At 41.8% G+C, this 24,269-nt stretch overlaps 1 protein-coding gene across 1 annotated transcript in view; it reads right to left on the reverse strand.

Annotated features, from left to right (window-relative positions):
• Positions 1-482: 482 nt before the first annotated feature.
• Prmt9 (protein arginine methyltransferase 9) overlaps positions 483-24,269 on the reverse strand; it is a 56,171-nt gene continuing 32,384 nt past the window's right edge. Inside the window, exons 9-12 of the mRNA XM_075976612.1 lie at positions 14,135-14,849; positions 10,050-10,203; positions 1,059-1,181; positions 483-783 (exon numbers count right to left, since the gene is read on the reverse strand). Coding sequence (XP_075832727.1) covers positions 568-783; positions 1,059-1,181; positions 10,050-10,203; positions 14,135-14,849 — 1,208 coding nt within the window. The 3' untranslated portion in view covers positions 483-567. The remainder of the gene's footprint in view (positions 784-1,058; positions 1,182-10,049; positions 10,204-14,134; positions 14,850-24,269) is intronic.

Genomic DNA, 24,269 nt, shown 5'->3' on the forward strand with positions numbered 1-24,269 from the left:
AATAAAGAGAGAAAGAAAGAAAGAATTCCTTAGCAAAATCAAAAGTAGGGAAAGCACTTCAGGATAGAGACATGGGCAATGACTTTCTGAAGGCTTTCAGATCACTCAGGAAACAGCGACAATTAAAAATGGGATCCCGTGAATTACAAAGCTTTGCAAGAGGACATTCAAATCAAAATTAGAAAAATTCTGCTGAGCCGTCTCTCCAGCCCCCGAGTTAGCATTTTCAAGCTTTTGTTTGTGCCTCCTTAAGACACCTCCTAGGCCCTTCACTCTCTAACTCACTACCTAACAGAAGCAAGCTCTGGCTCACACCACCTTTCAGTCTTCCCTAGAAGCCTTTATAAGACAAGGCCTCAAAACCTTAAAAATCTGTTTAACTGACATGACAATGAGGCAGACAACTTTTAAATCCCTACCAAGCCCAACAAAATGAAACAAAGGACGTATCCTTTTCTAGAGAGCAAAAACAAGGCTGCACATTAAGGCCATTACCATGTGCTTTATTAACGCTTTACTTTGAGCACGACAAGGAAATTTACACTCCTCCCATGATTACAGCCTCTCTCACTGCTTCACTGTGATGCTGACATTGCTCTTGTGATGCTGCACACTGAGCACAAGCTCCTCTCCCGCCTGCACCTGGATGGGGGTGTCCAGAACCATGGCAGCTTGCTTCCAGTGGGAGCCTTCACCTGAGGTGTCCAGCCTGACCTCATCATCAAGGCACAAATGAAACCAAAATGGGACAGCAGTCACTCGTCCAGATCTACAAATGCGGACCTATAGAAATCGAATTTTGAACATTTCATCAAGGCAAATCATCAAGTCTTTCTCTTTTTAATCAATTTGAATATAAGAACTAAAAACATATTGAACCACCCATTCAAATTTAATAATAACTAGTCCTAGACACTAATATTTATTCAATCTATTTTTGCATGCTGTCTAGAAAGATTTAAATCTTCAAAGAAAATGATAAACCGTGTGAGTATAGTATCCCTCATGAAGGCAAACTGTTCTGACTGACAAGAGTGACCGCTGGCCGTTGTCCTTACCTTTACTTCTCTACTGGAAGTGTTCAGATATGGCGTCATCAGATCTAATCTTAAGAGTTCCACTGGCTGGCTTAAAGGGACACATGGCAACGAAGATAAATCCAAAAACACACGGATAGGCACCTGAAAGAGAAAACTCTGACTTATCGTTTGTGCAGTCAGGTTCACTCTGTGCTTGATTTACAATGAGCTCCTCATGACCGATGTTTACTGCCTCGTTTATATTCTGCATCACCCTAAGGCATGAATCTCAGAATCAGTTTTTCAGGATGAATGAACAAGCTAAGGTTTACGCAGGTTCAACACTTCCCTATGGTTTGTTACCTACAGGTCTTTCTCTTGGATGAAACCACACTAAACTCTGAAGTGGCCAAACAATCCCAGAAACATCTGTTCCTAGAATATGTGAATAAATAATCTAACAGTAAGTACTAATGGGTTTGATCAGAGGCACCAAACTCAGCCAGCCATGGTGGGTGGCACATCCCCTTAATCCCAGCACTTAGGTTTCTTTATGAGAAGTCAGCCTGGTCTACATAGTGAGTTCAGACCAGCTTCAAAGAAGCAAACTCATCCAAACAGATTCATCCTCAAATTCAAGATCTCTAAATCCAGTCTCAACCCCTTTTCTGCACACCCCTAATGTTCCATCTAGACTTGTGGTTTTCAATACCATATATATGATATCGACTGTTTAATTTGCATACTAATCCTAGAGTTTCTTTGATTCCTTATTCCTGACACCTTCTACACACAAATACAGCTGATCACTCTGATGTTTCCCATATCAATAACTGCTAACTAGGCTCCCTCTCCCTGTGTTCTCTCCCAGTGTACACACGGGGCTCTGCCTCTCTCCTCCTCTCTCTCCTTCTCTTTCTCCTCTCTCTTCCTCTCTCTTTCCCTTTCTTTCTTTCTCTCCTTGTTAATAAATTCTTATATGGCTAAAAAAAAAGTAACTGCTAACTATCTTTCCTGGACCTCTCTCATACACCATACGCAATCTGTAAAACTCCAACTTTTAAAATACATGCAGAAGCACACACGGCTTCAGCTGCAGTTTAAGCCACTACCTCCCACTGCATCGCTACCATGTTTGTGCCTTTGGCTGGCTTCAAAGTGATCTTTACAAAGCAAGTTGGTACATTGTGCTACTGTTCAACTCTGGTGCTGCCTAAGGATCCTTATTTGCCCCAAGGGATATGACCCACACCATATCAGAGATTTTCTTAGTGGACAGTTAGTTATTCAGGGTTTGAAGTCATTTAATCCCATTTCTGGGATCAAAAACTGTATCCTAGCTCCTGAGGGAGCAGGGTATCTGACTGTGTGGTGTGGATGCTGGAGCTGGGGATGTTGTCCTCTCTTTCTGCCATGGAACAGCTGCTTGAATGACTCGGAACTCTGCATAGGCCCTGACCCTGAAGGAAAGGACAGGCCTCAGGCTGGAACTTCTGGGACCAACAGCTCCAAAACTGTCTGGTGAAGGGTCTTCTTCCCTTTAATCTCGCACTCAAAGGCAGAGACTATGGGCATACTGCTTTTCCAAGGATCTGACAACACTGACTGGTGTCCCCATTGTAAGGTTCCACCATTTTTTTTGTTCTTGTTGACCTGAATCAATCTACCAGCCTCCTTCATAGTCAGAGGCAACAGAAGTTGAGAGGTTTCCTATCCACAGCACCACACTGTGGCTCATATTGCCTTCTCTGTCAAGCTCACACAGTTTAAGTGGTCTTCTCATTGGCTGTAGCAGAACAGCATTTTGCACGGATATGAATTCTTTCTTGGGATCTCCCTGCATGGCCATCTATATTAGTGACTAGAGTTAACTAGATGTCACCAGACCCATCATCTCTAGGTTGGCTGCCAACCTGCTGAATTGTTGGTCATGGTTCCACCTGAAGGATATGAGGAGCCCTTAAGGTTGAGCATGCTGGTCATACTCTTAATCTCTCAGCCATGGAGAGGTTCCATTTATTTATATAAGCCTTAGATTTATATTGAGATACCTGTTCTGCATAGAATTGGCAGCAATGTGCATGGTGACAGAAGATTCTTGAGTTCTCTACTTCAAGCCTCCTATGAAGGAAAGATTCCTGACCCCACCTAATATGGCATAATGGACATATTAGGGCTATAAGGCCTATATTTATGGAAGCATGAATCATTCTACCTGGAGGGTAGGATTTCAAGCTGTCTATATATTTGACCGGGTATCTTCTTCAATTGCTATATGCCATAGACAATGAAAAAGAAACTAACAGAAAATTCCACAAGCTGGAACTATTTAGTGTCAGGATACACTGAAGTTCTGGAAGACATACTACGACACTCTGAGAAAACTGTAACAGGTAAGTATGTGTGGAAGAGTTTATAAATGAAATACTACAAAGCTTGTAATAGTGCGTTCAGTTTATAAAAAAGAGCTGCTATTGGTCCAATAGTATAGCATCATATTACCACTATATACCAATGTTGAAAGCTTCTGTACACACATTCTCTTTGCTTCCCTAGTAGCACATGCCTTAGACAGTCTCATTTGCTAACATGCCAATCATAGTTTTGCAAATAACCACTCTTATTATTTATGAGACAAATCTAACCAGTTCCAAGAAACAAACTTCCAGAATCAGCAAAGCAACATCAATACTCACTTTCCCCCAAGAAAATGGAAAACTCATTCTAAAGACACAACACAAGCCTAACGGAATGAACTATGCCCCTAGAGAAGCAAAAACGTGAGAATAGTTGCAAGCCTGGAAAACATTTCTATAGGAACTCAGTGACTGAAAAATCAGTAAAAACTGCAAGAAAGGCAAAGGAGAATTGTTTTCCTAGTGCGACATCAAACGTGTCACTGGATTACTAGAAGCTGTTCTGTCATGTTTACTGAGAGTGTCTAGTCCCAGACAACAGGACACAGTTCAAATCACATGGAATCCTGAAAAAGTAGAATGACTGCTTTTATTCTGAAAATACTGGTACACAACTAAATTATTTCTTTGGTTGCTTAGACATCTTAACCATTTTAAGACAATTTAAACATGGTTGCCTATAAATTCTTTCTGTGCAAGAATAGACTGTTTACACTTTGCTGCTGATCTGTGTGGTTTACCAATTGCAGTTACTAAAAACCAGTCTAGACATTTACGATCTACATGAATATAACCAAACATGAGAAAATGGAAACTACAAATTTTGAGAACAGCTTTTTTTTTCTTCCATAGTAGGCTTTTAAAATAGAAAGAAGCAAGTGGTCACTTCAGCAACTGAGAATGTTAAATCTACAAAAGACCCTTCAGACAAGCTGTTCTTAAAAACACAAATTATTGCTGGGTGTGGTGGTGCACACCTTTAATCCCAGCACTCAGGAAGGAGGGAAAGAGGCAGGTGCAGGTCTGCATAGTGAGTGCCAGGACAGCCAGGTCTATGTAGAAAGACCATGACTCAAAAAAACCAAAAAGAAAAAAACAAAATAAAACCAACCAACAAACAAACAAATGAAAAACAACAACAGGAACTCACCAAGGCCAGCTGGCCTAGGTCTGAAAAAGCATGGGATAAACCCGGACTAGCTGAACATAGCGGACAATGAGGAATACTGAGATCTCAAGAACAATCGCAGTGGGGTTTTTGATCCTACTGCACGTACTGGCTTTGTGGGAGCCTAGGCAGTTTGGATGCTCACCTTACGAGACCTGGATAGAGGTGGGCAGTCCTTGGGCTTCCCACAGGTCAGGGAACCCTGATTGCTCTTCGAGCAGATGAGGGAGGGGGACTCATCATGATCGGGGGAGGGAGAGGGAAATGGGAAGCAGTTGCGGGGAGGAGGCAGAAATCCTTAATAAATAAATAAATAAATTTAAAAAAAATAAAACAAAAAAAAGAAAAAAAAAGAAAAACAACAAAAAACAAACAAAACCCAAAACACAAACCATCCACCTTATTTTTGACAGAAGGGTAACAGAGGTAGAATTTTCTATCACAATGGACTGTGTTCCCTCAAACTCCGAGTCAAAATAAACCCTTATTTTAAGGTGCTTTTGTCAGGTACTTTGGTGTAGCAATGAATAGTTAATATATACACATAATTTGGGAATGGTGACATACATCTATAATTCCAGCCCTTGGGAAACAGAAACAGGAAGAGCAGGAGTTCAAGCTGGCCTCAAACTCACAAAGATCTGCCTGCCTCTGCCTCCCAGTGCTGGGATTAAAGGTGTGCGCCACCACCACCCGGCCAAGGTTATCCTTGGTCACACATTGAAGCATGGGGCTATACATTAGACCCTATCTAAAAAAGACAAAAATAAATAAAACAGCACATGTAGAAGATCTCAGTAAACAGGTTGAATAGTTTTTAATGTACTATAGTCCTTTAACAACCTCTGATTTTGTTTCATTGATTCAGTTACCTAGTAGGGGAGATAATACCTACGGCAATGGAAAAACAGTCTATAAAATATAAAACTGCCATGACAGGCCAGTGGTGGCATAAACCTTCAATAACAGCACTCCGGAGGCAGAGGCAGGCTGATCTCTCTGACTTTGAGGCCAGCCTGGTCTATGGAGTGAGTTCTAGGACAGCCAGGGCTACCAAGAGAAACCCTGCCAGAAAGATAGATATAGACAGACAGACAGATTAAAAAATATATAAATCTTCCAAAAAGGGCTATAGTGTCTCTTTAGATAATTAAGGGCCAACTGTAGGGTTCACATAGACATGTAAACAGTCAGTGGGATTTAACCAAGGCAGGATTACACAAGAACAGGAGTGGGGTGTACTATCTAAATTACATGAAAATACACAGAGCACAAAACCTAAGCTGTTCAGGAAAGAGTAGCCATAGCTGGGAGCACAGTGAAAAGGCAGCAGGCCCAGTGTACTGTGACTGAGAGAACTGAAGAATCAGATGATGTAAGAGTGTCATATATCAATCTGTTGATTTCATTGGTTAAGTAATAAAGAAACTGTTTGGCCCTGATAGGTTAAAACATAGGTGGGAGGAGTAAACAGAACAGAATGCTGGGAGGAAGAGGAAGTGAGTTCAGAGGCCATGCTCCCCTCTCCCAGGCAGACGCCATGAAGCAAGCTGCCAGGTCAGACATGCTGAATCTTTCCTGGTAAGTGCACCTCGTGGTGCTACATAGATTATTAGAAATGGGTTAAGAGGCTGAAACTAATGGGCCAGGCAGTGTTTAAAAGAATACAATTTGTGTGTTGTTATTTTGGGGCATAAGCTAGCCAAGCGGCCAGGAGCCGGGCTGTGGGAAGAGGCCCGCAGCTCCTACTACAGAATGGTGCCCAGACGTGTGGACAACTGAATCCACTGAAAGCCTAAGAAAGCTTGGGATAGAGTAAAGCATGATTTCTTGGTAGCAGCAGTTTCTCGGGTCTGCTCTGCTTGCTAGAAGCAAGCAAGTGCTCTCATCTAAGAGAGGCTTCCTGACTCAGCTTCAGCTGCAAAACCCTGCAGAAGAGGTCCTGCCACGAAATATTTAAATGGTGTTGATAAAAGCTGACAGAATGCTTGTTTGTTTTCAGCTGTAGCAGGAAAAAAGTTGTGCTGTTTTAAAATGCCAGTTTTCTAGGCCATCCTGCCAGAGCAAATTCTGACTGTTTGAGGCAGGAGGGCCGACTACAGAGAGAGGACTTGAGTGTTGTCTGTGGACATAATGCTGCAACTTACTTGCTGGCAGGGACCTTGAAATGCCATAGAGTTGTGGCAGTAAACATGGCTACAGCCAGTACCTCAGCCATGAGGCTGGAAAGCTAAGGAATGGGCTGGATTCAGCCGTCAAAGCCACGGCTTTAGTCCTACTGATATTGCTTGGTAAATTAAAGACTCATGTGGTCAGAAAAAAGAGAGAGATATACAGTAAAAAGAGATTCAAAGACAAATTATTTTAATGATTTACAGTGTGTTAAAAAGATATGCAGGAGCCGGACGTGGCGGCGCACACCTTTAATCCCAGCACCAGAGGCAGGCGGATCTCTGTGAGTTCGAGGCCAGCCTGGTCTACAAGAACTAGTGCCAGGGCAGGCTCCAAAGTTACAGAGAAACCCTTCTCAAAAAAAAAAAAACTAAAAAAAAAAGATATGCAGGCTAAAAGTTAAAGTTCTTAAAGTAAAAAACAAAAAAAAAGTGAAAGAGAGTAGTTGGGTGTGGTAGTACACACCTTTAATCCCCAAGGCTTGGGAGGCAAAGGGATATTGACCTCTGTGACTTCAAGGTGTGGTAGCACACGCCTTTAATCCCAGTACCTAGAAGGCAGAGACAAACAGATCTCTTGAGTTCAAGGTGTAGTAGCATACACCTTTAATCCCAATGCCTGGGAGGCAGAGACAGGTGGATCTCTGAGAGTTCAAGGACAACCTGGTCTACAGAGTTATTCCATGTCAAAGATATATGGAGAGCCTGTCTCAAAAAGCAAAAAATAAAAGTAAAAATAAACAAAATAGAGATTAAAATAAAGCGCACAAAGATGGAAAACACACAGAGAATTTTGATACTGTATGCTATTATGCTCTGTTTGAATTGTTTGAATGTTGAGGAAGGAGCAACAGCTGCTAAAAGATATTTGTTTATAAATGCTGCTGAACTAATCCAACATAGATATTTTGAAAATGCCTTGATTTTGAAATTTGGATCTAAGGACATGATGCTTTGGAAAGGAGTTTCTTATTTTGTTTTCACAGAGGGTGAGAGTCTGTGGATTGCTTCTATCCCAATATGGTATGATGGACCACGCCTTCCCGAAAGGTTGCTGTGAACACCCTCAAAAAATTACTTTGCTCAACTGTCAACTGAGATGAAACTAGCACACAGGTTATCCCATAAAAGACCTGAATAACAGCGCCCCCACTCAGCAGGAAGCAGTTTGGAGAGAAATAACTACGTCCATATTCCCAAATATTGTTTATAAATGTTCTTTTACATTTAAAGGGGGATATATAGGTATGAATAATTTGCATTGATATGGATTTTGCTTTAGTGATTTAAATTTAAGGTCAATTTTGCTATATGTATTTCTGATCTTGATTAAGGTATTGTGATTGTGTAGTTCACTTAAAAATGTAATGTATATAGGTTGTTAATAGATAATCATAATAGTCAAGTTTGTAGTCCTGTTAGTTAAGATTTTCTAGACGTACATGGTTATTTTAGATAGGCATTCTTCATATCTTTCAAAGACTACGGAATATGCTATTTAATGTTTTAAAAACTTAGGGTTTTTCATGACAATGAGACATGTCTGCTCCTGGAAACACCAATCTACTTCAAGAAGAAGATGGGCATCGAAGAGGATCTTTATGGAGTTTGATAGCCATTTGGGCAAGAAACTGCTCTTGCCTGGACTATTGCATAAATTGGACACAGAGAACCCGTAGAGAGAGGACTACTGAACTTGCCTAAAGGTAAGATGATCTTTCGGGGTTCCTGATTCATGAAGGAGTCTGCAAGACATTCTGCAGGACACAACAGATAGTGACTGAACTGACTTTGAATTTTCCTGCTTCATGGAAATGTCTGCTGGATACTATGGGCCTGAAAGCTGAAGACGGATGCCCTAATGGTACAGAGGAACTTTGGATGACTGTACAGGCAGTGAGATGTCTCTGTCATTTCTAGAGTTTTGAAAATTGCTTACTTTTTGTTTGCTTAGGTAATATTGTATTCTTCTGGAGTCTTTGATGGAGTTGAAGAATAGATAGATAGTTATAGTTATAGTTTTCCATTGTTATGATAAAAGATAAAATAGATATAAATATTGTAACTGTAATTCTTGCTTGATAACTGTTTTGTTATATGTAATTTTGCTATGTTAAAGTTAAAGCCTTCCTTTTTTTTGTTTAAACAGAAAAAGCGGAAGTGATGTGGGAGTGTCATATATCAATCTGTTGATTTCACTGGTTAAGCAATAAAAAAACTGCTTGGCCCTGATAGGTTAAAACATAGGTGGGAGGAATAAACAGAACAGAATGCTGGGAGGAAGAGGAAGTGAGCTCAGAGGCCATGCTCCCCTCTCCTGGGCAGACGCGATCGATGAAGCTCCAACCCAGGATGGACGTAGGCTAGAATCTTGTCGGTAAGACTGATGCTACACAGATTATTAGAGATGGGTTGATCGGGATATGAGAATTAGCCTGTAAGGGCTAGAGTTAATGGGCCAAGCAGTGTTTAAAAGAATACAGTCCAAGCCGGGCGGTGGTGGCGCACGCCTTTAATCCCAGCACTCGGGAGGCAGAGGCAGGCGGATCTCTGTGAGTTCGAGACCAGCCTGGTCTACAAGAGCTAGTTCCAGGACAGGCTCCAAAGCCACAGAGAAACCCTGTCTCGAAAAACCAAAAAAAAAAAAAATACAGTCCGTGTAATTATTTCGGGGCATAAGCTAGCAGGCGGCCGGGGTGCTGGGGACGCAGCCCTGCCACTCCTATTACAACAGTCAGAGCAAGTGGAGATAAAATAGGAATATGGGGTGGAGAGAACCCAGCAGGTGGGAGCACACACTGCTCTGGCAGATGCCCTGCGCTCAGCTCTCAGCACCCAGCACCCACATGGTGGCTCTAGTTCCTAGAGATCTCATCTCTTCTTCTAGACTCCATGAACAATGCACATACAAGACACACCTGCATACAAACACTTATACACTACAATAAGTAAATAATCCTTTTTTTTATCATAACAAAAAGATAGATGATAGCATTTTTGGGACCATGCACATAAACAGCATTAAGTATTAACCATCTCTATCTTGTGATAGGTGATTCGGAGGACAATCTGTAAACTTTAGTCAGTATTCATGACAAAAATCCTTGCTTATTCTGACTCTCAGGTTGGCTTTCATTGGTGACATGTTCCTTTACTCTAGGGAACTGCCTGCAGTCTATCTAGCTAGGCCCACTGACTAAGTAAAAATTCAAAGGAGAGACAAAGATAATAGGAGGCAGCAGGGTCTTGGCTGAACAGTTCTCTACACGCTTACCTGGAACTGGTTAATAAAAGGTGCTATGTTCAACCCAAGAGTGTGCTCTGTTCCTTGAACGGCACTCTCTTCTACCAGTGTCTGCGACTCCACAAGCATCCCGAGCATCAAGACGTACTGGGGGAAGATCTTGCCTCCAGACTGCAATAAACATCTGAAGAAGGGTAGATAATTATAAGGCCTTTTAATTCCATACATTTTATAGATAACAAGTAAGAGTCACAAATTAGTGGAGTGTAGATGATATACAGTCTATTGGACTTTGTCATTATTGTCATTATTCAAAATTTAAACCATTAGAAATAACTGCTCAAGAAGTCAAATTTGGATGGACTAAGGCAAGTCCTTAGTTACAGGCCATAATCATTAATGGGGAACCATCCTATGTGGAAATCAAAGTGCTCCTAAACCAGCATTTTTAGCCAGGCAGTGGTGGGGCACACCTTTAATCCCAGCACTCGGGAGGTAGAGGCAGGCAGAACTCTTGAGTTTGAGACCAGCCTGGTCTACAGAGTGAGTTCCAGGACAGCCAGGAATACACAGGGAAACCCTGTCTCGAAAACAAGTAAATAAACAAACGAATGAATGAATGAATGAATGAATTCCAGTGCTTTTTGATCACTCATACAATATAATATAAGGAAAGTTTTATGTATGACTTCATGACTAGGCTACCATCAAAACACAAGCGCACTAAAAATGGTTCTGGCTGCTCTACAACTGTGTGTAAGATGTATAGGAAACATGAATAAATTTCACGTGTAGACTCCACAGCTATCATTACGTGTAAGCAGCGGCAACACTGATGGTCCCAAGCATTTCCCGCAAGGTGAAAGTCTGACTGGAAAAAGGACAGTCTCACAATACAACACTACAAATAGCTCAGTACATGAGGGCAGAGTATACAGCAAGCTCTCTGAACTATTCTGTGATGTCTCTGAAGTGGTCACTCTATAGGACTAAACTCTCCAAGAGCAAACATATACATAAACTGAAATATTCTAGAAAGGAAAGCCAAGATAAAGGTTAACAAACCCTTGCTCATGCAACTGTACTTAATGCAACCCCACTCTTGTTCACCTTCATTCTCCCTGTAGTCCCACAAAAAATGGCATTATCAATACTACGTATGGTTATTAAAAAGTAGCTTCTGAAGTAGGCTGGACCTGGACAAAGAACTAGGAGCAAACAATAAGTGACGGGTGGGAAGCTGGCACCCCCATGTGTGAGGTACCGGGTGCTCCTGTGAACTACTGTGGAGTCTTATTTCTCTGACCTGAGCTATAAGGAAGAACCAGAAACAGAATACAAGGTAGGTCTTAAGACAGTGAGACTGTTCCTCATCTGTCGCGTTTTCAAATATCAGTAAAAACTGAGTCCTCTGGGATGTCTTCTACTTCAACTTCCAGAGCAGGGACTACTACAAAGAGGTGGGCACTGATCACCTCAAGTATCTTTCACCGTAAATTTTACACTCAAGTTAAAGATGTAAGGATCTACTTTAAAAATTACAGCCTAGCCATCTGGCCAGTTTGTAGGGATCTAAAAAGATAATGTGCCTAAGTGTTTCCATTTTTGCTATATAGTTTCCCTAAATAAATCATTAAGACTTGGGAGCTGGGGAGACAATTCAGTGGCTAAGGCACCTGCACTCCAAATGTGAGGACCAGAACCAGATTCGTAGCACCCAGGTAAAATGGTAGCATGTCTGTAATCCTAGCACTGCAAGGGTGGAGATGGATCCTCAGTGCAAGTTCAAGACCTAACCTACCAAAGGAGCAAGCCTTGTGTTTAGTGACCCTACCTTAACAAAGTGAGGAGGATCAAACGAGGACGGTCAACAATGAAACATAGGAGAGCAGGAATGAGTGGAGCACTAATGTACACAGGACTTGCTCTAAGCTCAGGTGAGCATGTGCTTACAGCGAGTAAAGGGACTAGCTTAGTCCAAGGTCATGACTTACCTGTCTGATGCCCTTACATCTGGTGTCTGTGACTTGCTGACCCTATGCTCTCCCACACTGGTCCTAACAACTTGTTTGGGTGTGAGGGAAAGTCAATCTCAATTAGTGACATCTCAAATTAGTGACTTAAAGCTCTCAACAAAACCATTCCTATTAGCTTGTGAGCTGTTGTGAGATTAGCCTATTTACTTGTTAATTTTCTGCCCATTTACTTTAACTTTCCAAACTTTGAAACTCAAGAAAAGTTCTAAGAATGATAACAGTGCATACTAACTTGTTATTTACCTGTTACTAAATGAATCATTTAGCAGGCACTGACATTCTATTAGGTTTCTCTTTGTAGTACTGGGGATACCAGAGCAAGCTCGTCAACACTGAACCATACCTTCAGCCCATAAACTTGACTTTTACCTTAACTTTATTTATTTCCCTTATTTATTAAAACTTCTCACACCAAACTGGAAGGTGAGTTTTTCCAAAAAAGAGCCAGTTAATTAATTCTCTGTCAGCTGAGCTGAGCATCTTAGGATGCTAGTCCACTCTAACATTCTCTAGGGTTCAGTCCCACGGGACTGCCTCACTTCAGAAGCCAATCCTAACCCCAGGTGTCCAGTACACTCTCACTGACAGACTTGTGGAGTTCACACAACTCCCTCTTTAAAGGAAGTGTCTGATAACTTGCTAACATGGCTCAGAGAACTAAGAAAAACATAATACCTCTATGCATTGGTACGCTACAAAGATTAAAACCCAGAAATAGAAAGCTGGAGAGATGGCTCAGCTGTTAGGAGCATTTGTTGCTCTTGCAGAGGACCCAAATTCGGTTCCCAGCACCCATATGGTGGTGGTTCACAACCATCTGTAACTCTAGCTCCAGGGATCCAACATTCTCTTCTGATCTCTCCAGGCACCAGGCACACACATGTGGTATATATACATACATGTAGGCAAAACACAATTAAAATAAATACATCTACAAACATTTCAAAGACAAACTCATTCAAGAATGGCCAAACAGAAGACATACACAGGGCAATGGTGACTTTCTCTAATACTCCACTTTATCTTGTCTTTGTTGTTGATGCTTTTGTTTGTTTTTTGGTATAAAACTCCTAAAAACATAGGCATCTTTTCAGAGTCAACGAAATAATAAGAACTCTTGTGTATAGCAAGGCCACGCCAGGTGCTAGGGACTCCAGGAGTCTTGGGTTTGTCCTCCAGAAAGAATTAGGAATGACTAGAGTCACTTGCTGCCTTGCTTCCTTGCTTCCCTGCCAGGTTAAATTATCGCTAATACCCAGTGATGCCCCACAAAATCCCCAAGAGACAGCACTGAGACCTGTGCAGCTCAGCACGTGAAGGTTCCTGGCCAGCAAGTCGGGGGAAGACCATGAAGACTCTGCACCCTCTGCAGCTCTCCTGCTGGCTCTGCATATATAATAAATAGGTTCACCCAAGCCAAGCATTTCCCTAAGTCCTGTGAGCTGCGATAGCAAATTCAGCCAAATCTGAAGAGGGTTTTATAAACTGAAGGGGCTTTAATTTGTGCCTGGTGGTGTAGAAGCACAGGTGACAACCTACCATGTGCTTCGGTGCATCTGACTTTTGAAGCTGTGGCTGCCCTGTAGGTTCTGCCTACCTCCAGATAGGACCAGAACTGAATTGAATTAAAGAAACCCAACTGGTGTCTGCTGGGGAACAAACTGCTCAGAGTGTGGGCTCTCTGCCTAGATATCACCATGAGAGCCGAGCAAAAGGTGGGTTAGAGGAAGAAATAGCTCTTTATGGGAGAGGGACACTCTTGAGGCCCACTATTCCTCACTATTCTCCCACATTTTGATGTGCTTACCTCCTCTGGAAAGCCTGTAAACTTTCCATTCAGAGCTTTTATGAAGATTTCAGTTAGTCACTGGTGACTAACTCCATTTCAGGTGAGGAAAATCTAACCAGGCATCTAGCCTCTACCCCAGACCTGTCAGAGGCCCTCAGCAGAACAAACTCCAATGTCAGGAATGGTTAAGCAGTAAGACATTCATCTCACCCCATCGCATACAAAACTCAAAAAAGAAAGTGAATTTTGAACCCAAAATCCCCCATTCAATTTTATGTTTTTTGTTTTACCTGGATATTGCAGCTTTTTCCATTATTTCCTGCTGAATGAGCCCAGATGGCTCAATGACATCTAATATAATTATGCTCCACAATTTATCTGACTTGGGCCTCTGCAACACAGCAGCTTCATCTTCTATATGTCTCAGCCAAAACTCCAGTGTTTCCTTAGGGAAGTGATTGGCTTCAGATATGAGGTCCAAAGCAACACAATGCTGGTCTTTCTCCACAGAACTGTAGGGCTTAACCTCACCAAGTGTTCCAGCAATTATAGGCAAAAGAGAGAAGCCTTCAGACACATCCAACACATAGAGAGGGTCAGAGGTGCTCGGTGCAATAGCACTCTGTCCAATTCCAGAGTTCATCTCAGAGTCCTGACACTGAGGATCCATGGGCTGGCACAGTTTCTCTGGGGCCAGTGAAGACAACACCTTCCTCATGGCCATCCTAAAGCCTTCATGATATGGAATGTTATTGAGCAAAGCAATCTCTGCAGGTTCTAACACACAGGTCTGCTCCAGAGCATCTCTACTGGTCTGAAGGTTAGCCAGAGCACTACAGAGCTCAGCCTCATTCCCTAGAGACAGCAAGTCTTCACTCTTGGTAAAATGCTTTATAACTTCCATTTCCTGTTCCAAATGCACAATATTGATACTCTGGATTCTTAGGTAACAATCTTGACAAGATGCTTCCATTGTCACATGGTCCCCAGGCTTTATCCAGTAGTCTTCATTAGTAAGAAAGGAAAAAAAATACATGTAATTGATTGTCATAGTTACTTCTATTGCTATAATAAACACCATGACCAAAATCAAGCTGGGAAGGAAAGAGTTTATCTGGCTTATACTTCCACATTATAGCCCATCATTAAAGGAAGTGAGAAGCAGGAGCTGACGCAGAGGCCATGGAGGGATGCTGCTTACTGGCTTGCTCCCCATGGCTTGCTCAACTTCCTTTCTTATAGAACCCTGGACCTCCAGTCCAAGGGTGGTTCCACCCACAATAAAATGGGCCCACCCTCCCCCATCAATTACTAATTATGAAAATGCCCTACAGGCTCACTTACTGCCCCATTTCATGGAGGCCTTTTCTTAATTGAGACACCCTTGGCTCAGGTGACTTTAGCTTGTGTCAAGTGGACATAAAACAAAATTGTCCCCTTGTCATTTTAAGCTCTGAACATTCCATGGCTGCTGCTGTTCTTGGCAGTTGTTCCATGATACTGGCAACTCCAAACTGCTAGGGTCTCTTGCTACAACTGAGCTGCACCTTAAACTTGCCCTACAGCTAAAGTTGACCTGGAACTCCTTATTCTCCTTCCTCTACCTCCTAAGTGTTAGAATTGCAGATGTGTATTACAAAGCACAGCTTCTTACAGTTTTTGTTTACTTTTACTAAGATCAGTAGATGTACTGCCAAACTGAGGAAGATGTAGGGATAGAAAGAAGCTTTATCTATAATCAAAGATAGATGAAATTCAAGGATTAATATCAAGCCTCCTTTTAGCTTAAACAGGCATTCTTTTCTCTAAAGGTGATTTCCAAAAGATTGGAAGCATTCAACACAATGGCATCTAACAGTCCTTAAGCATTTGGGAATTTGCATGTTTAAGAAGATCACAGTTTAAGGGAAGGCTAAGTCCTGCAGAAAGGACTATCCTCTGCTCCTTTCTGAGTTTTCACAGCGTCCATTTCTAAGCCATCACAGATAACTGTCCCTGAGCCATAGAGCCAGATGAAAACACAATCTGTCCCAGGTGTGGCAGTACATGCCCACAGTACCAGACAGCGGGGAGCTGAGGCAGAAAGGTTCCTTGAGCCCCCAAAATCTGCTTCATAGCCCTAACTACTGGAATTCAGTGCCTAGAAATCCTTAAAGGTAGAAAGAAATGGTTGGCCTCTGATCACATGCATGCAATGACAAGTGCACGCCCCCAAAAACATCTACACATCATACAAACAAAAGTTTTACCTGGAGGCCGGGCACCAAGCGAAGGGCAGTGTGATACCCTGCTAAGAAGGGCAGCCTGTCAAGAAGCTCATGTGTTTGGCAACTGGCTCATTCCTCTCAACGCACACATGAAGAAACCCACAATCTTTCTCAGTCCTGTGGCCTGAATAGGGCGCTGAGGACAACCTTCCAGACGGGTGAGTGGGTGACATCCCAGGGCGGGGCGGAACGTCTGGGAAAGGAGCATTGGGCCCCTTCAGCTCCTGCTGCAGGGGCTTCTTTGTGCCACACATCCCTGCCCACCCCCTCCAAGCCTGCCCTATTGGCTGCTAGTTCTGTGGCCCAGGAACAGTGCCTACTCCTGCACTGAGGCTACCCACCCAAAGGGGAACAGTTCCTGCTCCTGCACTGAGGAGATCACCCAGAGTCAGTCACAGCATAGATTGGACCAAGACACCAAGACTCTCCTGGCTGCATTTGAAGGAAGAGATGGGCAGATGTCAATGCAAGAATTCCTCCAGGGATCACACAACAAGAAGACTTGAACACCCTATTCCAGAAGAAGCAGAAGAAATCTACTTTAAACGTAACATTATGAAAATGATAGAGGACCTTAAACAGGATGTGAAAAACTGCTGTAAAGAAGTAGAGAAGACAAACAAAAAGGTAGAAGAAATGAATAAATCTCTCAAAAATACCCAAGAAAACAACGATAAATCAATCAAACAGGTAATGGAAACAGTTCAAGACTTGAAAAATGAAATGGAGGTAATAAAGAAAACACAAACAGAGGGAAGGCTGGATATGAAAAATCTGAGTAATTGATCGGGAACTACAGAGACAAGCATAACCAACAGAATACAAGAGATAGGAAAAAGAATCTCAAACACCGTAGATACTATAGAGGAAATAAACTCATTGATTAAAGAAAATAACAAATCCAACAAAATCTTAACACAAAACATCCAGGAAATCTGGGACACCGTGAAAAGACCAAACCTAAGAATAATAGGGATTGAAGAAGGAGAAGAATTACAGCTCAAAGGCCCAGAAAATATATTCAACAAAATTATAGAAGAAAACTTTCCCAACCTAAAGAAGGATATTCCTATGAAAGTACAAGAAGCATACAGAACACCAAATAGACTGGATCCAAAAAAAGCATCCCCTCACCATATAATAATCAAAACACAAAACATACTGAATAAAGAACAAATATTAAGAGCTGCAAGGGGAAAAGGTCAAGTAACATATAAAGGGAAACCTATCAAAATTACACCTGACTCTCAATGGAAACCATGAAAGCCAGATGGTCTTGGATAGATGTGCTGCAGACACTAAGAGACCATGGATGCAGGCCAGACTACTATACCCAGCCAAGCTTTCTTTCACCATCAATGGAGAAAAAAAGATATTCCAGGACAAAAACAGATTTAAACAATACTTAGCCACAAACCCAGCCTTACAGAAAATACTAGAAGGAAAACCACAAACCAAGGAAGCCAACAACACCCATAATAACATAAGCATCTTACAACCCTCCACCAGCACAACTCAAAGAAGGAAAACACACAAACACTACCACCAGGAAAAATAACCGGAGTTAGCAACCACTGGTCATTAATATCACTTAATATCAATGGACTCAATTCACCTATAAAAAGGCACAGGTTAAGAGAATGGGTACGAAAACAGGATCCAACATTCTGCTGTTTACAAGAAACACACCTCAAACTCAAAGACAGACACTACCTCAGAGTAAAGGGTTAGGAAAAGGCTTTCCAATCAAATGGTCCAAAGAAACAAGTGGGTGTGGCTATACTAATATCTAACAAAATTGACTTCAAACTAAAATCAATCAGAAGAGATGGAGAAGGACACTTTATTCTCATAACAGAAACAATTCGTCAGGAGGAAGTCTCAATCCTGAATCTCTACGCTCCTAATATAAAAGCACCCACAGATGTAAAAGAAACACAACTAGAACTCAAATCACACATCAAACCCCACACTCTAATAGTAGGAGATTTCAACACTCCGCTCTCACCAATGGACAGGTCAACCAGACAGAAACTTAACAGAGAAATAAGAGAGCTAACAGATGTAATGAATCAAATGGACTTAACAGACATCTATAGAACATTCCACCCAAACAGAAAAGAATATACCTTCTTCTCAGCATCTAATGGAACCTTCTCAAAAATTGATCACATAATTGGTAACAAAGCAAACATCCATAGATACAAAGAAATTGTAGTAACCACCTGTGTACTATCAGATCACCATGGAATAAAGTTAGAATTCAACAATTCTACCCCCAGAAAGCCTAAAAACTCATGGAAACCGAACAGTCAACTATGGAACCACCCCTGGATCAAGGAAGAAATCAAGAAAGAAATTAAAGTCTTCCTTGAATTCAATGAAAATAAAGACACAACATACTCAAACCTGTGGGACACTATAAAAACAGTGCTAAGAGGAAAGTTCATAGCACTAAGGGCCTACATAAAGAAAACGGAGAAAGCACACATTGGAGACTTAACAGCACACCTGAAAGCTCTAGAAAAAAAAGAAGCAGACTCACCTAGGAGGAGTAGGAGACTGGAAATAATCAAACTGAGGGCTGAAATCAACAAAATAGAAACACAGAAAACAATCCAAAGAATCAATGAAACAAAAAGCTGGTTCCTGGAGAAAATCAACAAGATTGATAAACCCCTATCCAAACTAATCAAACGGCAGAGAGAGAACATGCAAATAAATAAGATCAGAAATGAAAAGGGGGACATACCAGACACTGAAGAAATTCAGAGACTCATTAGATCTTGCTACAAAAGCCTATATGCCACAAATTGGAAAATGTAAAAGAAATGGACATTTTTTTAGATAAGTACCATATACCAAAGTTAAATCAAGACCAGGTGAACAATTTAAATAGACCTGTAAGTGGCGATGAATTAGAAGCTGTTATCAAAAACCTCCCTTCCAAAAAAAGCCCGGGACCAGATGGTTTCAATGCAGAATTCTACCAGAACTTCCAAGAAGAGCTAATACCTATACTCTTTAATATATTTCACAAAATAGAAACAGAAGTATCATTGCCAAACTCCTTTTATGAAGCTACAGTTACCCGGATACCAAAAACACACAAAGACTCAACCAAGAAAGAAAATTACAGGCCAATCTCACTCATGAACATCGACATAAAAATTCTCAATAAAATACTGGCAAACCGAATCCAAGAACACATTAAAAAAAAGATCTTCATCAACCCCGCAACAGACAAAGGTCTGATCTCCAAAATATATAGAGAACTCAAGAAACTAGACTTTAAAATACTAATTAACCCAATTAAAAAATGGGGCACTGAACTGAACAGAGAATCCTCAACAGAAGAAGTTCAAATGGCCAAAAGACACTTAAGGTCGTGCTCAACTTCCCTAGCAATCAGGGAAATGCAAATCAAAACAACTTTGAGATATCATCTTACACCTGTCAGAATGGCTAAAGTCAAAAACACCAAGGATAGCCTTTGCTGGAGAGACTGTGGAGGATGGGGTACCCTCATCCATTGCTGGTGGGAATGCAATCTTGTGCAACCACTGTGGAAGTCAGTGTTTCGGTTTCTCAGGAAATTCGGGATCAACCTACCCCTGGACCCAGCAATACCACTCTTGGGAATATACCCAAGAGATGCTCTATCATATGACAAAAGCATTTGTTCAACTATGTTCATAGCAGTATTATTTGTAATAGCCAGAACCTGGAAACAACCTAGATGCCCTTCAATGGAAGAATGGATGAAGAAAGTATGGAATATATACACACTAGAGTACTACGCTGCGGTAAAAAACAATGACTTCTCGAATTTTGCATGCAAATGGATGGAAATAGAAAACACTATCCTGAGTGAAGTAACCCAGACCCAAAAAGATGAACATGGGATGTACTCACTCATAATTGGTTTCTAGCCATAAATAGGGGTCACGGAGTCTACAATAGGTGAACCTAAAGAAGCTAAGTAAGAAGGTGAACCCAAGGAAAAACATATAGTTATCCTCTTGGCTAAGGGAAGTAGACAAAATTGCCGGGGAGAAAATTGGGATTTGGGGGGTGGGGTGGGATGGGGGTAAGGGGAGATGGGGAGAGAAACGGTAGAAGGGAAGGAGGGGGGGACTTGGGGAAACAGGATTGGGATAAAGGAAGGTTGGATAGGGGAGCTCGGAACCACAATTCTTAGTTAAGGGAGCCACTTTAGGGTGGGCAAGAGACTTGACCCTAGAGGGGCTCCCAGGTGCCCAAGCTGAGGTCCCCAGTTAGTTCCTTGGGCAGCTGAGGATAGGGAACCTGAAATGACCCTATCCTAGAGCAATACTGACAAATATCTTGCATATCATCATAGAACCTTCATCTGGTGATGGATGGAGATAGAGACAGAGACCCACACTGGAGCAATGGACTGAGATCCCAAGGTCCCAATGAGGAGCAGAAGGAGGGAGAACATGAGCAGGGAGGTCGGGACCACGAGGGGTGCACCCACCCACTGAGACAGTGGAGCTGATCTACTGGGAGCTCACCAAGGCCAGCTGGACTGTTATCGAAATAGCATGGGATAAAACTGGACTCTCTGAACATGGGGAACAATGAGGGCTGATGAGACGCCAAGGACAATGGCACGCGGTTTTGATCCTACTTAATGTGCTGGCTTGGTGGGAGCCTAGCCAGTTTGGATGTTCACCTTCCTTGATATGGACGGAGGGGGGAGGACCTAGGACTTACCACTGGGCAGGGAACCCTGACTGCTCTTTGGACTGGAGAGGGAGGGGGAGAGGAGTGTGGGGAGGGGGAGAAGGGTGGGAGGAGGGGGAGAAGAGTGGGAGGAGGGGGAGGGAAATGGAAGGCTCGGAGGAGGTGGAAATTTTTTTTTATTCTCCTTTTATCAATAAAAAAAAATTATCCCAGAGATGCAGAGCCAGTTCAACATACGCAAATCTATCAATGTAATCCATCATCTAAATAAATAAAGAAAAAAAACATATGATCATTTCATTAGATGCTGAAAAAGCATTTGACAAAATTCAACACCCCTTTATGATAAAGGTCTTAGAGAGATTAGGGATACAAGGATCATTCCTAAATATAATAAAAGCTATATACAGCAAGCTGACAGCTAACATCAAATTAAATGAAGAGAAACTCAAAGCCATTCCACTAAAATCAGGAACAAGACAGGGCTGCCTACTCTCTATGGACCTCTTCAATATAGTGCTTGAAGTTCTAGCAATAGCAATAAGACAACATAAGGAGATCAAGGGGATTCGAATTGGAAAGGAATAAGTCAAACATTCATTATTGGCAGATGATATGATAGTGTACATAAGCGACCCCAAAAACTCTACCAAAGAACTCCTACAGCTGATAAACACCTTTAGTAATGTGGCAGGATACAAGATCAACTCCAAAAAAATCAGTTGCCCTTCTATACACAAAGGATAAAGAAGCAGAGAGGGAAATCAGAGAAGCATCACCTTTCACGATAGCCACAAATAGCATAAAATATCTTAGGGTAACTCTAACCAAGGAAGTGAAAGATCTATTTGACAAGAACTTTAAGTCTTTGAAGAAAGAAATTGAAGAGGATACCAGAAAATGGAAGGATCTCCCTTGCTCTTGGATTGAGAGGATCAACATAGTAAAAATGGCAATTCTACCAAAAGCAATCTATAGATTCAATGCAATCCCCATCAAAATCCCAACAACATTCTTCACAGAACTTGAGAGAACAATAATCAACTTTATATGGAAAAACAAAAAACCCAGGATAGCCAAAACAATCCTATATAATAAAAGTACTTCCGGAGGCATGACCATCCCTGACTTCAAACTCTATTACAGAACTACAGTAACGGAAACAGCTTGGTATTGGCATAAAAACAGAGATGTTGACCAATGGAATCAAATCGAAGACCTGGATATTAACCCACAAACCTATGAACACCAGATTTTTGACAAAGGAGCTAAAATTATACAATGGAAGAAAGAAAGTATCTTTAACAAATGGTGCTGGCATAACTGGATTTCAACATGTAGAAGAATGAAAATAGATCCATATCTATCACCATGCACAAAACTCAAGTCCAAATGGATTAAAGACCTCAATATAAATCTGACCACGCTGAACCTGACAGAAGAGAAAGTGGGAAGTAGTCTGCAACACATGGGCACAGGAGACCAATTCCTACGTATAACCCCAGTAGCACAGACAATAAGAGCAACAATGAATAAATGGGACCTCCTGAAACTGAGAAGCTTCTGTAATGCAAAGGACACTGCCATTAAGACAAAAAGGCAACCTACTGAATGGGAAAAGATCTTCACTAACCCCACAGACAGAGGTCTGATCTCCAAAATATATAAAGAACTCAAGAAACTAGACATTAAAACTCTAATTAACCCAATTAAAAAATAGGGTACTGAACTGAACAGAGAATTCTCAACATAAGTTCAAATGGCCAAAAGACACTTAAGGTCATGCTCAACCTCCTTAGTGATCAGGGAAATGCAAATCAATACAACTTTGAGATACCATCTTACACCTGTCAGAATGGCTAAAATCAAAAACTATGCTGGAGAGGATGTGGAGTAAGGGGAACACTCATCCATTGTTGGTGGGAATGCAAACTTGTGCAACCACTTTGGAAATCAGTGTGGCAGTTTCTCAGGAAACTGGGAATCAACCTACCTCAGGATCCAGCAAACTCCTGGGAATATACCCAAGAGATGCCCAATCATACTACAAAAGCATTTGTTCAACTATGTTCATAGCAGCACTATTTGTAATAGCCAGAACCTGGAAACAACCTAGGTGCCCCTCAATAGAAGAATGGATAAAGAAGGTGTGGCACATATATACTTCAGAGTTCTACTCAGCAGTAAAAAAAAAAATGACTTGAACTTTGCATGCAAATGGATAGAAATAGAAAACACTTTACTGAGTGAGATAACCTAGACCCAAAAAGAGGAATATAGTATATACTCACTCATAAGCGGATTCTAGCCATAAACAAAGGACATTGAGCCTATAGTTCGTGATCCCAGAAAAGCTAAATAAGAAGGTGAACCCAAAGAAAAACATATAGTTATCCTCCTGGATATTGGAAGTTGACAAGATCACCAGGCAAAAGTTGGGAGCAGGGGGGTGAGGGTGGATTGGGGGGAAGGGGAGATTGGGAGAGAAAAGGGAGAAGGGGAGGATTGGGGAGAGTTTGGGGGAATGGGATAATTGAGATGGAGGAAGGGTGGATATGGGAACAGGAAAGAAGTTATCCTAACCAAGGGAGCCATTTCAGGGTTGGCTGGAGTCTTGGCTCTAGAGGGGTTCCCAAGTGTCCAAGGGGATTTCCCCAACTAGTTCCATGGGCAGCAGAAGGGAGGGTGCCTGAACTGGCTTTATCCTATAGCCACACTGATGAATATCTTGCATATCACCATAGAACCTTCATCCAGCGATTGGATGGAGATAGAGACAGAGACCCACATTGGAGCACTGGACTGAGCTCAAATGAGGAGCAGAAGGAGGGAGAACATGAGCGAGGAAGTCAGGACTGCGAGGGGTGCGTCCACCCACTGAGTCGGTCAGACTGATCTAATGGGAGCTCACCAAGGCCAGCTGGACTGGAACTGATGGAGCATGTGATCAAACTGGATTGTCTGAATGTGGCTGACAATGAGGGCTGACTGAGAAGCCAAGGACAATGGCACTGAGTTTTGATTCTACTGCATGGACTGGCTTTGTGGGAGCCTAGTCTGTTTAGATGCTCATCTTCCTAGACCTGGATGGAGGGGGGAGGACCTTGGACTTCCCACAGGGCAGGAAACCCTGACTGCTCTTAGGACTGGAGAGGGAGGGGGAGGGGAAGCAGAGGAAGGGGGAGAGAAATGGGAGGAGGTGGAAATTTTTAATAAATAATATATATATATATAAAAGTTTTAACTCGGAAAAAGAACAAAAAACAAAAGTTTTTATTATAAAAGTTGTTATTTTTATGTTTAAGCAATTAAAATGGCTTTTCCCTGAAAATTCTTCAAGGGATATTTAAATTACCTAAGAAAATATAAATAAATACAGATTTAAAATGTAACTTTCTTAGAGCCTAGCTTTTTTTATTTAAATCTTACCATTCCCACATCCCTCGAG

Source organism: Microtus pennsylvanicus, chromosome 6 (genome assembly GCF_037038515.1).
Source record: "Microtus pennsylvanicus isolate mMicPen1 chromosome 6, mMicPen1.hap1, whole genome shotgun sequence".
Lineage (NCBI taxonomy): Eukaryota > Metazoa > Chordata > Mammalia > Rodentia > Cricetidae > Microtus > Microtus pennsylvanicus.